This window comes from Carex rostrata, chromosome 2, assembly GCF_964058835.1.
Source record: "Carex rostrata chromosome 2, lpCarRost1.2, whole genome shotgun sequence".
Lineage (NCBI taxonomy): Eukaryota > Viridiplantae > Streptophyta > Magnoliopsida > Poales > Cyperaceae > Carex > Carex rostrata.
The window spans coordinates 2,571,219-2,583,635 of record NC_135919.1 but is presented as its reverse complement, the minus strand read 5'-3'; the positions used below and the strand labels follow the sequence as shown (position 1 = coordinate 2,583,635).

The 12,417-nt window shown below is 39.8% G+C and overlaps 3 protein-coding genes across 4 annotated transcripts; 2 read left to right on the top strand and 1 right to left on the bottom strand.

Annotated features, from left to right (window-relative positions):
- The first annotated feature begins 349 nt into the window (after nt 1-349).
- LOC144550688 (uncharacterized) lies at nt 350-3,448 on the top strand. The gene has a single exon (XM_078298664.1). The coding sequence runs from the start codon at nt 350-352 to the stop codon at nt 3,446-3,448; it is 3,099 nt and encodes a 1,032-aa protein (XP_078154790.1).
- Nucleotides 3,449-3,493: 45 nt separating this feature from the next.
- On the top strand, nt 3,494-4,963 carry LOC144550687 (uncharacterized). The gene has a single exon (XM_078298662.1). It carries the CDS (start codon nt 3,494-3,496, stop codon nt 4,961-4,963), a length of 1,470 nt encoding a protein of 489 aa, XP_078154788.1.
- Nucleotides 4,964-5,628: 665 nt separating this feature from the next.
- LOC144568888 (sterol 3-beta-glucosyltransferase UGT80A2-like) lies at nt 5,629-11,855 on the bottom strand. Of its 2 annotated transcripts, none has more exons than XM_078319227.1 (14): nt 11,685-11,855; nt 10,792-10,967; nt 9,935-10,189; nt 9,394-9,505; nt 8,931-9,101; nt 8,220-8,283; nt 8,077-8,134; nt 7,546-7,723; nt 7,186-7,316; nt 6,775-6,877; nt 6,515-6,591; nt 6,385-6,432; nt 6,151-6,300; nt 5,629-6,065 (listed from the first exon to the last, which is right to left on the bottom strand). In XM_078319227.1, the coding sequence occupies exons 1-14, from the start codon at nt 11,746-11,748 to the stop codon at nt 5,886-5,888; spliced, it is 1,767 nt and encodes a 588-aa protein (XP_078175353.1). In that variant the 5' UTR covers nt 11,749-11,855; the 3' UTR covers nt 5,629-5,885. The 2 variants fall into 2 exon arrangements, with proteins under 2 accessions (XP_078175353.1, XP_078175352.1); XM_078319226.1 differs by having other exon boundaries at nt 10,792-10,973; nt 11,685-11,833.
- Between the last annotated feature and the right edge of the window lie 562 nt (nt 11,856-12,417).

The following is a 12,417-nucleotide window of genomic DNA, read 5'->3' as shown; positions in this document are numbered from 1 at the left end:
AAAATATATTCAAATGTTGGGCTATTTGTTTAATTTAGTGGGTTATTAAAAATATATTGAATTGTTAGACTCATATAACATGCTAGGTAGGACAATATCATTTTTTAAAGTAAGACAGGTTGAAAGTGAGTTTGTATAAATTAATTTTGGATTTTCAAAGTAAAATAGTTACTCTACTATGTAATGAGTTGCATCTAACTCTAATGCTATGATGATAGTTTAATGGGAATTGTATCATATCGAAAGAAAATGTAAATTATAAAGTCTAACTTTACTGAGACTTGTGCATTATTAAGTTATTTATAATTAATCCAAATGTGTGAGGAATAACGATTTGAGTTTGGGTGCTATGAATAACATAAGGCCTTTCATGCTATGGCTGCGAATTAAGTTGCAGATTAGTCTGGACAAACCTCTGAGTGACACTGTTCCTCTAAGGCACCCTACTATGGGGCTGCTAGATGTCTTTGTTGTGTATGAGAGGCTTGGTAGGGTTTGCCTGTTCTGTGGAGAAATCAGGCATGTGTTAACGGGTTGCTCGGATAGAATCCGACTTACTAGAATCAAAAAACAGCTACAGGGGACTGATAGACCTGAAATGGATGACATACTGAAGCCTACTAGAGGTCCTTGGGTGGTGGACCAGATGCTAATTCCTACTCAGGGGGCTCAGCCAGAAGAGGGGAGCGTGCGAAGTGCAACAGGTCAGAAAAGAAACCTGGAAGAGACGTTGAATGAATCTGAAAACTGGGGTAGTATGCCTCAAAATAACCTGTCTGAGTTGTGTGATGGAGAACAAGGTTCGGCAAATGGTGAAGTTGAGGGGTCAGTCCTGACCTACAATAAGAAGGCAAAGGCGGCGAGGCCTCACTCCGCTGGAAATATGAGTACTGTATTCTCATGGAATTGTCGCGGTAGCGGAGGACCCGCGACAATTCCTACACTCCGGCGGTACCTCCGGTGCACAGGGGCTGATTTGGCGTTCATATCTGAGACCAAATGTTCAAAACAACAAGCAATAAAGCGAATTGTCGATCTACCCCTTGCAAATAGTGAGATTGTTGCCTCTAACGGCCGGGGAGGCGGGTTATGGCTCCTTTGGAGTGATGCAATCTCAGTGAAAATTTTGGAGGTCTCGGAATTTTTTATTATTGCAATTATACAAAAGGATCCAAGCAGCCCACAGTGGATGTTTATTGGTGTCTATGGAGACTGTGCGGATCACCAAAATCAGAATATCTGGACTAGAATTGAATTCCATATTGTCAACTCGGGATACCCGGTTTGTACTCTGGGGGATTTCAATGCTCTAGTGCAGAGCAGTGAGAAGAAAGGGGGCAGTCAGGAGTTTAGGGCAAAAAACAGAATGTTTAGGCAGTTTGTGCAACAAGCGGGGTTGATCGATCTGGGGTATGGGGGGCCTGCCTACACTTGGGCAAACAACCAGAAGGGGAGAAAATTGATTCTTGAAAGGTTAGACAGAGGAATGGCAACCACAGAATGGATCCACCTATTCCCAAATTCGAAAATCCTGCATCTGCCAAACTTCCAGAGCGATCATTTGCCTATACTCTTGAGAACCCAGCAGAGAGAAAAGCGAACACCTAAACCTTTTCCTGTAGAGCAATGGTGGTTGCAGGAACCCGAGTTCAAAGAAATTTGTACTAAGGCAACTGAAGGAGGAGAACTCGAGTGGAGTAAGGTCTGTACAAAGCTGAGAAAGGAGGTTAAGTGTTGGTCTGAAGGGTCAAAGGATCCAAACAGGGAGCTAAAGATCATTGAGGAGGAGATGCAAGCGCTGTTAATGGCTCAGCAGAATGACCAAGTGAGGAGTCAAATTGCTATGCTACAGGAAAAGTTTGCAAGATACATAGTGGCGCAGGAGCTTTACTGGCTACAAAGATCGAAACAAAATTGGGCTCTCAGGGGCGACTCAAACACCCGATTTTTCCATGCAAGCACGGTGGTTAGAAGGAGAAGGAATTCTATCACGGCTATCCTAAAGCCGGATGGGGAATGGGCGGTAGAGGAGAAGGAGGTACGGCAGCAATTTGTTAACCATTTTAAGTATGTTTTTCTTGTAGGTACACAAAGGCAGCCGACGGCACGGGTTCACATCCCAAATCATGTAACTCAGGAGGTCAAGCCCATCCCGCTGGAGGCATGGAGTGAATTGGACCGGAAGCCCAGTAATACGGAAATCCAGAAAACAGTTTTTGAACTTGGCCCGCTAAAGGCGCCGGGCCCAGATGGTGTTACGGCCGCCTTAGTGCAGAAAGCTTGGAGCGAGTTTGGGCCTACTGTGTGTAGTGAAGTTCAGAGGTTTTTTGACACAGCTCAGATGAGGCAGGAGATCGCACACTCGAACCTAGTTTTGATCCCTAAGATAACGGGCCCGACAAAAGTTACTGACTACCGCCCGATAAGTGTCTGCATCCTGCTTTACAAGGTCATCTCAAAACTTCTGGCACGCAAGATGCAGCCATGGATGGACTATCTAATTTCCAAGTCACAAACTGCATTTGTTCCGGGGAGGGAGATATCTGAAAACATCATCCTTCTTCGAGAGATCATTCATAGCTTCAAAATGGCTAAGAATGGGGAGGGGGAATTCGTCCTCAAAGCCGATCTCGCGAAGGCCTTTGACAGGGTTGATTGGTCCTATCTCTTCTCATTGCTGCCGGTATATGGCTTCTCTCCTACTATGTGCATGTGGATCGAGGCATGCGTCACCTCATCTAAGTTCACAATCCTTTTTGATGGTAAGGGAGATGGGTTTATTAAGCCAACGAGGGGATTGAGGCAAGGATGTGCGATGTCTCCGTACTTGTTTATAATTGCAATGGACCCTCTGTCAAGAATGCTTGAGGCTTCTAGAAAAAGTGGAGTAATCAGGGGTATTAGATTGGCCAGAACAGCAGTGCCTCTCACGAATTCCATGTTCGCAGATGATCTTTTACTAATGGGTTCTTTGGCTCAACAGGAGGTCACTCAGTTAAAGGGTGTCTTACATGAATTCTGTACCATCTCAGGTATGGAAATCAATCCGAGCAAGTCCAAAGTGTGGTTCAGCAAGGTTGCTCACCAGCACGAGAGGGACCTGTTTGTTCAGGAATTCCAAGTCAAGATTGCGGATGAGACTGAAAAATATCTGGGGTGCCCAGTTAAGAATATTGTTGAATCTGATTTTGACTACATCATAGAGAAATTCCAAACCCGTCTCAATTCCTGGAAGTCTAGGCTTCTCTCGCAAGCAGGCAGACTTGTTCTCATTAAATCGGTCATGGAAAGTCTGCCAATCTATGCAATGAGAACAATTCTTTTCCCGGCTAAGGTAATAAAGAAACTCAATGCAATCATGCGGGAGTTCTTTTGGGGGTCCACGGAGGACAGGAAGCGCATGCCTTACGTATCCTGGGACAAAATCACTAGACCTAAAGGAATGTGAGGTTTAGGGCTGAGGAATTTGCATGATTTAAACAAGGCTCTTTTAATGAAAAATGTGTGGAAGGTGGTCTTGGGGCAGGACTGTTTGTGGATTCAAATCATAGGTGCAAAATACTATCCTAGAGGCTCCTATTGGGTAACAGGGAGAAGGGCGAACTGTTCCAAGTTGTGGAGGCAACTTCTTGATCTGCGACCGATCATTCAGCTGCATGTGGCTTGGTCAATCGGGGATGGTACTAGGATCCGGGCCTTGGCTCAACCTTGGTTCCCCCAGTGGCAGGCTTTTCAGCCGACAACAACAGCGCACAGGGAGTTAACGGTTCAAAATCTCATCAATCCAGAAACGCATGAATGGGTTTTTCAAGAATTGCAAAGCTTGTTCGGGTTCTCAGTGGCCCTAAATATAGCAACAAATGATGTAATCCGTCCAATTCGAGCACCAGCACAGGACCGACTCTTGTTCACCTATGCAAGGGATGGTAAGTTCTCAACTAAAAAAGCTTACCAATTAATCAGAAGGGATCAACCATTGTTGGGTGACAAGGAGTTCTGGGACTGGGTTTGGGGGCACAAGGGGTTGTTACCAAAGTTCAAATTGTTTATTTGGAGGTGCTTATTTAATGCGATTCCTGTGCTAGAGGTAATTGCGAGACGCATTGCTCTGGTACAGCCCTTGTGTAAGATATGTGCAATGGAGGATGAAACGGTAACCCATGCGCTGTTTGGATGTCATTTTGCAAGAGCAGCCTGGCTCGCGTCACCCTTGGGGATTAGGTCTGACAGGCTGGTGGGTGACTTCCTTCAAATCATCAGATCAGTCAGAACGGATATAGGAGATCATCAGTTTCCTAAATTCATGTCTATTGCTTGGGCGGTGTGGCGAAGCAGGAATGAAGCCATGTATGCGGGTAAGAAGCAATCCATTCGAGTGTGTCAAAGTTACTGGGAAAGGGCCCTAGAGGATTCAGCAATCCTGGCATGCGGTATGGGTTTCTTGTCTAAGGAGATAGGGATGGATCGGGGTAGCTGCCCTAGTCTCCAGCAGGATCACAGGGAACAAGGGCTTTATTGTTATGTGGATGGATCCTGGGATCCGTTAGGGAGAGCGGGAATAAGGGTGGTGCTGGTACGAGATGGTACGATGCTTAAGATGGAGAAGTGGCCGGTACAGGCTATAAATGCAACTCATGCTGAGGTTCTAGCAATATGCAAAGGACTGCAGATCGTTGCCAATCAACCAGGTGAAGGGGGGACTGTGTGCTCCGATTCACTGGAGCTGGTCAATGCTCTATCTCAAGGCTTACCGGTTGTACCGGATTGGAGAGTTAGTAAGGAGATGTGGGAAGCATGGAGAATTCAAAACCAAGCTCCAAGCGCTGTCAGAACAATGCACAAATCGAGACAGGATGGATGCATCAGACTGGCTCATCGTCTGGCAAATGAGAGTAGATTAGCGGGTGCAAATGTGCAGGGGGATGTTTCTACTTTTGATTTACAGGAGAGTTCATGTTTGTAATAGGCCTACGGGCCGTCAGGAAAGCAAAAAAAAAAAAAAATCTATTATATAAACTTTAAACTTTGATTTAAGTAGTTCAGTAAATTTATTATATAATGAACTTGTAGAATATTAATTTTTATTATTTTTAAATTTTTTTACTATTGTTTATAATTTATGAAAAATAATAAAAAATGACTTAAAAAAAAATACATTCCCAACATTTTAGGTTATTTTTATCATCTTTCATGAATCATACAAAATAGTAAAAAGAATTCCAAAAATAATTAAAATTGATATTCTATAAGTTCATTATATAATCAAACTAAGCTACTTAAATTGAAATTTGAAGTTTATATAATATAATTTTGAGGATTTATATAATAGAGTTTTGAAACCGTAACACGAATTACTTATGCTAACAATTTAATTCTCTGCTATGCTCCAACCAAACTTTCTAAAAATTCACAATTAAAATTAAAATTATCATCAAAACGCTTAACTATTTTATAAACCTACTAATGTTAAAATTTACTATTAAGTAACATTTAATAAGCAGTAAAATAAAATAAACCGTTAAATAACATCTCACTGTTAATTTTTGTTAAACGTTTCTTAAACCTCACTAAATCTAAATCATAACATGCTCTGTGGTGAAACAAATTACAATTGCAAAACAACCGGACAAGTAAAAAATCCTCTACACTATTTTTCATTCCTTTTCCTTACAAAATGTAAAAAAATAAAAAAAACACTGGAAGTTACAAAACAAGAATATATTACACCAGAAATTACAAACTCAGCCTGTCATTACAATTAAATATCTTCTATTTCTCTCGACTTCGCCACTGTACTCTACCCAAATCGTAAACAACAAAACCATGAGGTGGGTAACAAATGGATACAAATTACAGCTGCAGCTTTTTTTCGCATGAGAAAACAATCAAGAGCAAGCCACAAATCTCTTCAAGGAGTCGAGAACACGATCCATGTAACTGGGATCAGGCTCGGATGGCTGAGATGGCAGTGCTGGAGGGAGATGTTTCAAAAATGCTCTCACTGCACCATTTATGCCATCTTCAGATTTCATTGCCTCGGCCAATTCAACTGCTCTCTCCTTCACCTGAGCATATTTTCAAAGTTAAGAAAAAGTAACTCGAGGGGGGGGGGGGGGGGGGGGGGGTGAAATGAACTAGTGGTAGCAGTACCTGTGGATCCAACATGAATTTGATCGCATCAACCAATTTCTCTAAAGAAAACTGATCTATAGGTATAGGTGCAGGTCCCACGCCTCTAGCATGTACTCGATCACCCCAAAACGGTTGGTCTCCAAAGAACGGCACAATTGTAGTTGGACACTACACAGATTGACGAAGCAACTTTAGAAATTTAGAACCAAATTTAGCGGGAGGTACTTCAAGAGTGAGAGAGAGAGAGAGTACCGCAGCTTTAAGCCCAGCAGCTGTTGTTCCGGCTCCACCGTGATGTACCTAGAAGCAAATAACCATATTAAAAAATTGACATGTAAAAATATCAGCGAAGAGAAAATTTTAAAGGGAAAAAACAACAAACCACAGCTTTGCATTGCAAGAAAAGCCAATCATGGGGCACATTGTCAAGTAGATACACAGAATCCTTTGGTTTTTTCACTGCCAAAACATATACAACTCTGTATAATTAATCCATTTTGAGTGCAGGATAGCTGTTTCATAAAACCGAAACGAAACAAAACCAATAGAGCTAAAATCTCGTGTCAGTGTCATTTGTCAACTTAAGGGTACAACAAATCCCTTGAGCTTAAATTGAATTTTTAAATTGAAAAGAGTGCATACAGTTGCCAATACCACCCCAGCCCTTGTTAATGATGCCCCTCTGTCCTGTCGATTCAAGTGCTTGTACAATTATCTCCGTCATTTTTTCTGGTTCTTGAACAGGCTAATTAAGCACCACAAGAAAAAAAAAGTAAAAAACTATAAGAAGAAATATGTCTAGTTGACATTACTATGAGAAAGATGTATAGAATATACAAAAATAAAAAGCCAAACATGTACACTTAAACAGTTATAAGGGCATGTAGAGGACATATATGAAAATTTCATATTACTGGATTTACACAATTCATATCAAACTACTTGACAGAAAGAGAGAAAATTTATTAGGACAAGAGAAACCAGAAAATGGAACATTTTAGGCGGAGAACAAAAAAAATACATATCATCTAGGAGAAAGGAAGGTGTACTTACAAGACTACCAAAGCCTATATAAATAGGTTTTTCACCGGCCTCGAGCCATTTCGTCAGTTCCTCAGGAGGTTCATAGTTGGATGCAAGGTCAAGGAAGCAAAACCCTACCACATCTATTTTTGGTCCCCAGTCTGAATTATTTTCACATAATAATAAAATAATAATAATCAAAATCATTAGCATTATAAATGTTACTCAGAATTTCACAATTTAAAATTTAGTGAAACTTTGTCAACAGAGCAAACATTATATTGAAATAAATCATTTTTTTATTAATATTATTCTTCATTCTTTCTGTCTTTCTTGATTTTTTCTCTGGTTTATTTATTGTTATTCTTTTTCATCGAATTGAGAAGAGACCTTTTGGTTTAGGTACGAGATGAGGGCTCCAGATGTAGCCATGAGGCACGTCAGAGGTAGAACCCTGTGCACCACTCAGGTACGTGACCGGTCGTAGCTTCAGTTTCTTTTTCCGAAAGTCGTTTATCATGCCTCTTATCCCCAGCCATATCATCGAATCCACAATTTGATATGAAAGCTGAAGAATGAACATAAAAAATTCACCATTGCAAACAGTATATCAGTATATCTACATCATAACATTAGAAAGCCTCCCTACCCATTAGCAATGCCTAAACTAGGGCCATTACATATGGCTACTACCCAGAGGAGGTCATATTAAATCTTCTTATTTCTCTAATAGATTCTCTTTACTAAAATGGTAAGTGCAATGAAGGTAAATTTCTAGTTGCCAGTTGCAAATGAAGCATTCTCATTGGTTGTAACGAAGGTACAATATTTTAGTTGGCATGGACAAATATTTCAAACTACATAATATGTAGAAATAATTCAACTTCTAAAAAGAATAAGATGAAAGAATGCTTTACTCACTCTGTAACCAGCAGGTTGCTTAACACGAGAAAGAGGGTGAGGAAATTCACTGGTGGGTCTGCTCAAGTAAAAGTATACAAATCGTAAGATATGATCTCAGTTAATAATTCAGAAAGAAAAAGAATAGAGAAAGAGAAACCTACGTCCAAGGCATTGTAAAGAATATGTGAATGGGAACTTTAAGTGCCTCGGCAACATGTACATGTCCTGCAAAAGTATTTGCATAGTGAAATGATTTTCAACTCATAAATCCCAAAATTCAGTTATAAAAAATTATGTTGACACTCCCTCAGTAGGCCCAGGGAGTAAGGTGATGTTTGGTTGAGGACTAAAGGAGGTCTAAGTTGGTTATTCCGATTTAGGTGAGCCTAAATCATTCATTTTTGGTTGAGGTCTAAAGAAGAGAGAGAGAGAGAGAGAGAGAGGCGTTGAAATTTGCAAATAGTCTGGTCCAGGATGCAACACAAAATTAAGTCACTTGGGAGGTGGTTTAGTTCAGGCCAGTTTAGGCCAGCCTAAATTTAGCCTTATGCCTAGTTAAACCAGCCTATTTAATGCTCTTTTGGTGGAATAACTAAGGCCTAAACTTCTTATTCCATGATTTAGGTCTCAACAAAACATGATGTAAGTGAACAATAAATGAGTTGTTTTTTGTGTCCTTGGGAAGACTTTCAATACCAGATCTCACACCAGTCAGGTGTTAGGGGTTCTCAGCATGACATACCAGTAAATACTGCAAAAATATAGCTATGGTGTACTGTTTATTGGTGCTCAGCGCAATAATTATAAAACAAGATACCCACGTGCAGGTCTCTGAATTTGGTACCATAAAAGAAATAGTATATCAAAATTACCATACGCTGGTGGATTAGCAATTATAGCATCAGCCTTAAAAGGGATACCGGTCTCTGCATCTGCATCGCTACAAGCAGCGAGCAAAGAGAATATAATTTCCTTTATCTGTTTCCTTTGAACTGGTATTTCCGAAGCAGCTGACGGCAGAAAACCTTTGTTTTTCACCATGTCTGCTCAAATTTACCAAACCTTCTCGTCGTTAAAATAATGGCCGATGCACAAAACAAAGATGTATATATTCTTTAACCATAATTGATGTCTAAGCTTAAAATGAATTAAATCTAAGCAACCCAAGTTCATAATCATTAGAGTACTTCACGCAGGTAGTGCAATTCCTAAGAATAAAGAGTTTGCATGCCGTTTAGTATTACTAAGGTTTAAGGATCAATTAAAGCACCACAACAAATAAATGGATATCAATAATAACAAAAAAAATAAAAAATAAAAAATTGCATGACATACATTCAGCAAGAATTTTTGGATCTCCACCAAGAGGGTAAAACTCTAGACCAGCGGTCAGAACAAACTCCTTGAAATTTGCATGTGTCGCTAATCTCACACGATGCCCATAATCCTGTTCAATAAAAAACATGAAAAAGCTCCTTGAAGTTGGCATGACCATGTATACAGCACCTGACTGGTACATGAGTTGTACTAGGTAACAGGGGCGGAGCTAGACTTTCAAGCTATAGGGGTCAAACACACATTGGGGATTCAACCACAAACTTTTCATGCTGAGTATGAGGTCAATTTTACAGTACTCATCGTATTTTACTCTTAACTTAAAAGAAAATCATGTACAAGCACAAATGTTTTGAAAATGAATTCATAAACACTGAATCCGCCCCTGCTAGGCAACTTCGGTCTCTGGGTGTTTTCTCATTTTTTGGGGTCAAGAACTCGGATATTATTTTCTAAAGTTTAACCTATTCACAGAAACCAATAAACACAGAAATGAGACATAATGGTTATTTCAAAAGCAGATATGCAAAAGAAATAAAACCTGTAGGCGTTTTCCAATGGCAACAAATGGTTGAACATCCCCGCGTGTACCGACAATAAGTATGACTACATTCATTGGTGGCCGATATTGTATATCTCCAGCCTCAGAATCCTCATCCGCCATATCAGCATAGAGATCCTCGGCAGCGATATCAAGAGAGGGGATATCAAGAGATGAAGGTTTCAGATTGCTCGGTATGTCTACAACCACTGTACCGTCATCCTTCACTGTTGCTAATCGGTTTAACATTTTTAGCTGTGAGAGAGGGAAGGTGAGAGAGAGATTATAGTGACAATCAAGGGTCCGGATCCCCTAAAATAACCCAAATTCCGAGCTTAGATCCAGTCCAATCCGGTCTTGAGGTGAATTTGGGTTATTTTTAGCTGTGTTTAATATTCGTGCAAAAGCAGATCGGATGGCCCAGATCCAAACTCATAATTTGGGTTCCTTTAGGGGATCCGAATTCGACAATCAAGGAGGTACATATAGAATTTTGGTCATTGTTTATGTGCAGTCAAATTGTTGAGACAAATTTTTTACCTGGACCACGAGGAACTTGCTAATAGGTCTCGAGAATTGTTTTTTACTCTTTGAAATCAATTCTAAAATACCTTTAGAGCTCTGAATATCGCTCTCAGAAATTTAAAAAAGTGACACCAGTACCAGTAGGTATTGACCCAAATTTCTTGCAGACACTCTGATCCAAATTTAAGTTCAAGTTCCTTTTTTATGCATTGTACTAAACAAGGCTTAAACATTGAGGTATACCCAAGTTATTAAAATGCCAAAAAGCATTACATCACAACACCTGTATCATAACAGGATTCACCCATTGAAATTAGCATAGTTGGTCGAACCTTTTTCTTGGTAGAAATTTTATCATCAAACAGTTGAGTGGCATTTTTATCTCGTGGACTGGTATTAGCCTTGCGTCTCTCTGTCTTTGACCTCTCGAAATTGGCTGGATTTGAAGTCTTTATTCCTTTCTCATTATTGTCAATTCCTCCTGGCATAGTGTTTGACCTAGGTAAAACTGGGCTTAAAAGGGAAAAATAATCAAACATTAACAATATACTCAAATATTTGTTTTCACTGCTATCAAATTTTAATTTTTATTTCTATTTTCCCGGGGCCTAAAAGTTGCCCCTGAACTGTTTTGTTTTGTCTGAAACTTGTTTTGCTCACTATTAGTCCAAGAGAACCAATTACTTCAAACAATTATAATTAATTCAACAAAAAATATAAATGATTCAAGTTTATTAGTCTGGTTATAACAAAAGCAAGAGTTCGGAGGCCAATTTAAATATTCTCCAGTGTCTTTGTATGGCATTTTCCTTGAATTCAATCTGTATAACACATTTAATTTCCAATAAAAACAAATTTACCAGCCTACATAGTTAACTAAGTTCATATAAACACAATTAAAAAGCAGTGCCTTAGAAAACTCCAAGCTTGATCAAGTCTGGCCATTATAATTGAGACCTCCAAATACTGTCATAAATTTCCTTATACAAATCATAAAACTAAGAAATAGGGCAGGAAAATGGAAAGTCCAAAAGCTAGCATTACAATTTTTTACCAAACTATTCTGGGTCTTAAATAATCAGAGATGAACAGTGTATTCAAATCTGAATCAAACAACATCAAAGACAATGAAATTTGCATAAATTTTGCAAGCGATTGAAAGTATCCTATGATTCAAGGGATCAAATCGAATAATGAGAGAGACAAGGAGGAGAAAGGGACCCACCAGGAGGTGAGGAGGTGCCAGCGTCGCAACTGCTCCCCTCCATCCCGCTACTCGTCTCCTCCATGAGCAAGAAGAGAGAAAGAGAAGAGAGAAGAAAGGAGAGGGAAAGGCGATACGAGAAAGGGTTCTGTCCGAGTCTCGGAGAGAACTGTGAACCCGTACCAGAGAGATTTTTTACTGTTCCTGAACCCGGTCTTCGCGAATGTTTTCTAACAATTATCGCAAAGAACCCCCGAAACTTTATATTTTCCACTCTTTTAACCGTAAAAGAAGACACTGGATTGAGAATCAGGGTAAATATTTTAACAGATTAAGTTTCACTTTATGCAGCGCATCAATCATATGCAATTCTGTTTTGATTCTATAGTTCATGCGCTACATGAAGCCAAAACTACTCTGTTAAAATCTTTACCCGAGAATCACGGGGCTTTTAACTTACAAGGTGAGAATCAAATTATTCGGTAGTCGGGGGAGAGACAGGTTAATTTCTACAGGCAAAAAAGTGTCCTGATCCTCTGAAGTAACTAAAATTGTGAGTTTAGATCCGGACCAATCCAGTCCTGCACAGGACCCTCAATGTTCGTGCCAAAACAGATCTGACGGTTGACATATAAAATCAAAATTTCAGTTACTTTAGGTGATTTGAGTTGGGCAAACAAACCACCGCAACAGCCAACAGCATGTGGTGTTGAGATTATTAGAGGAGCCAGCGCATGCACCGTATTCTAGAACT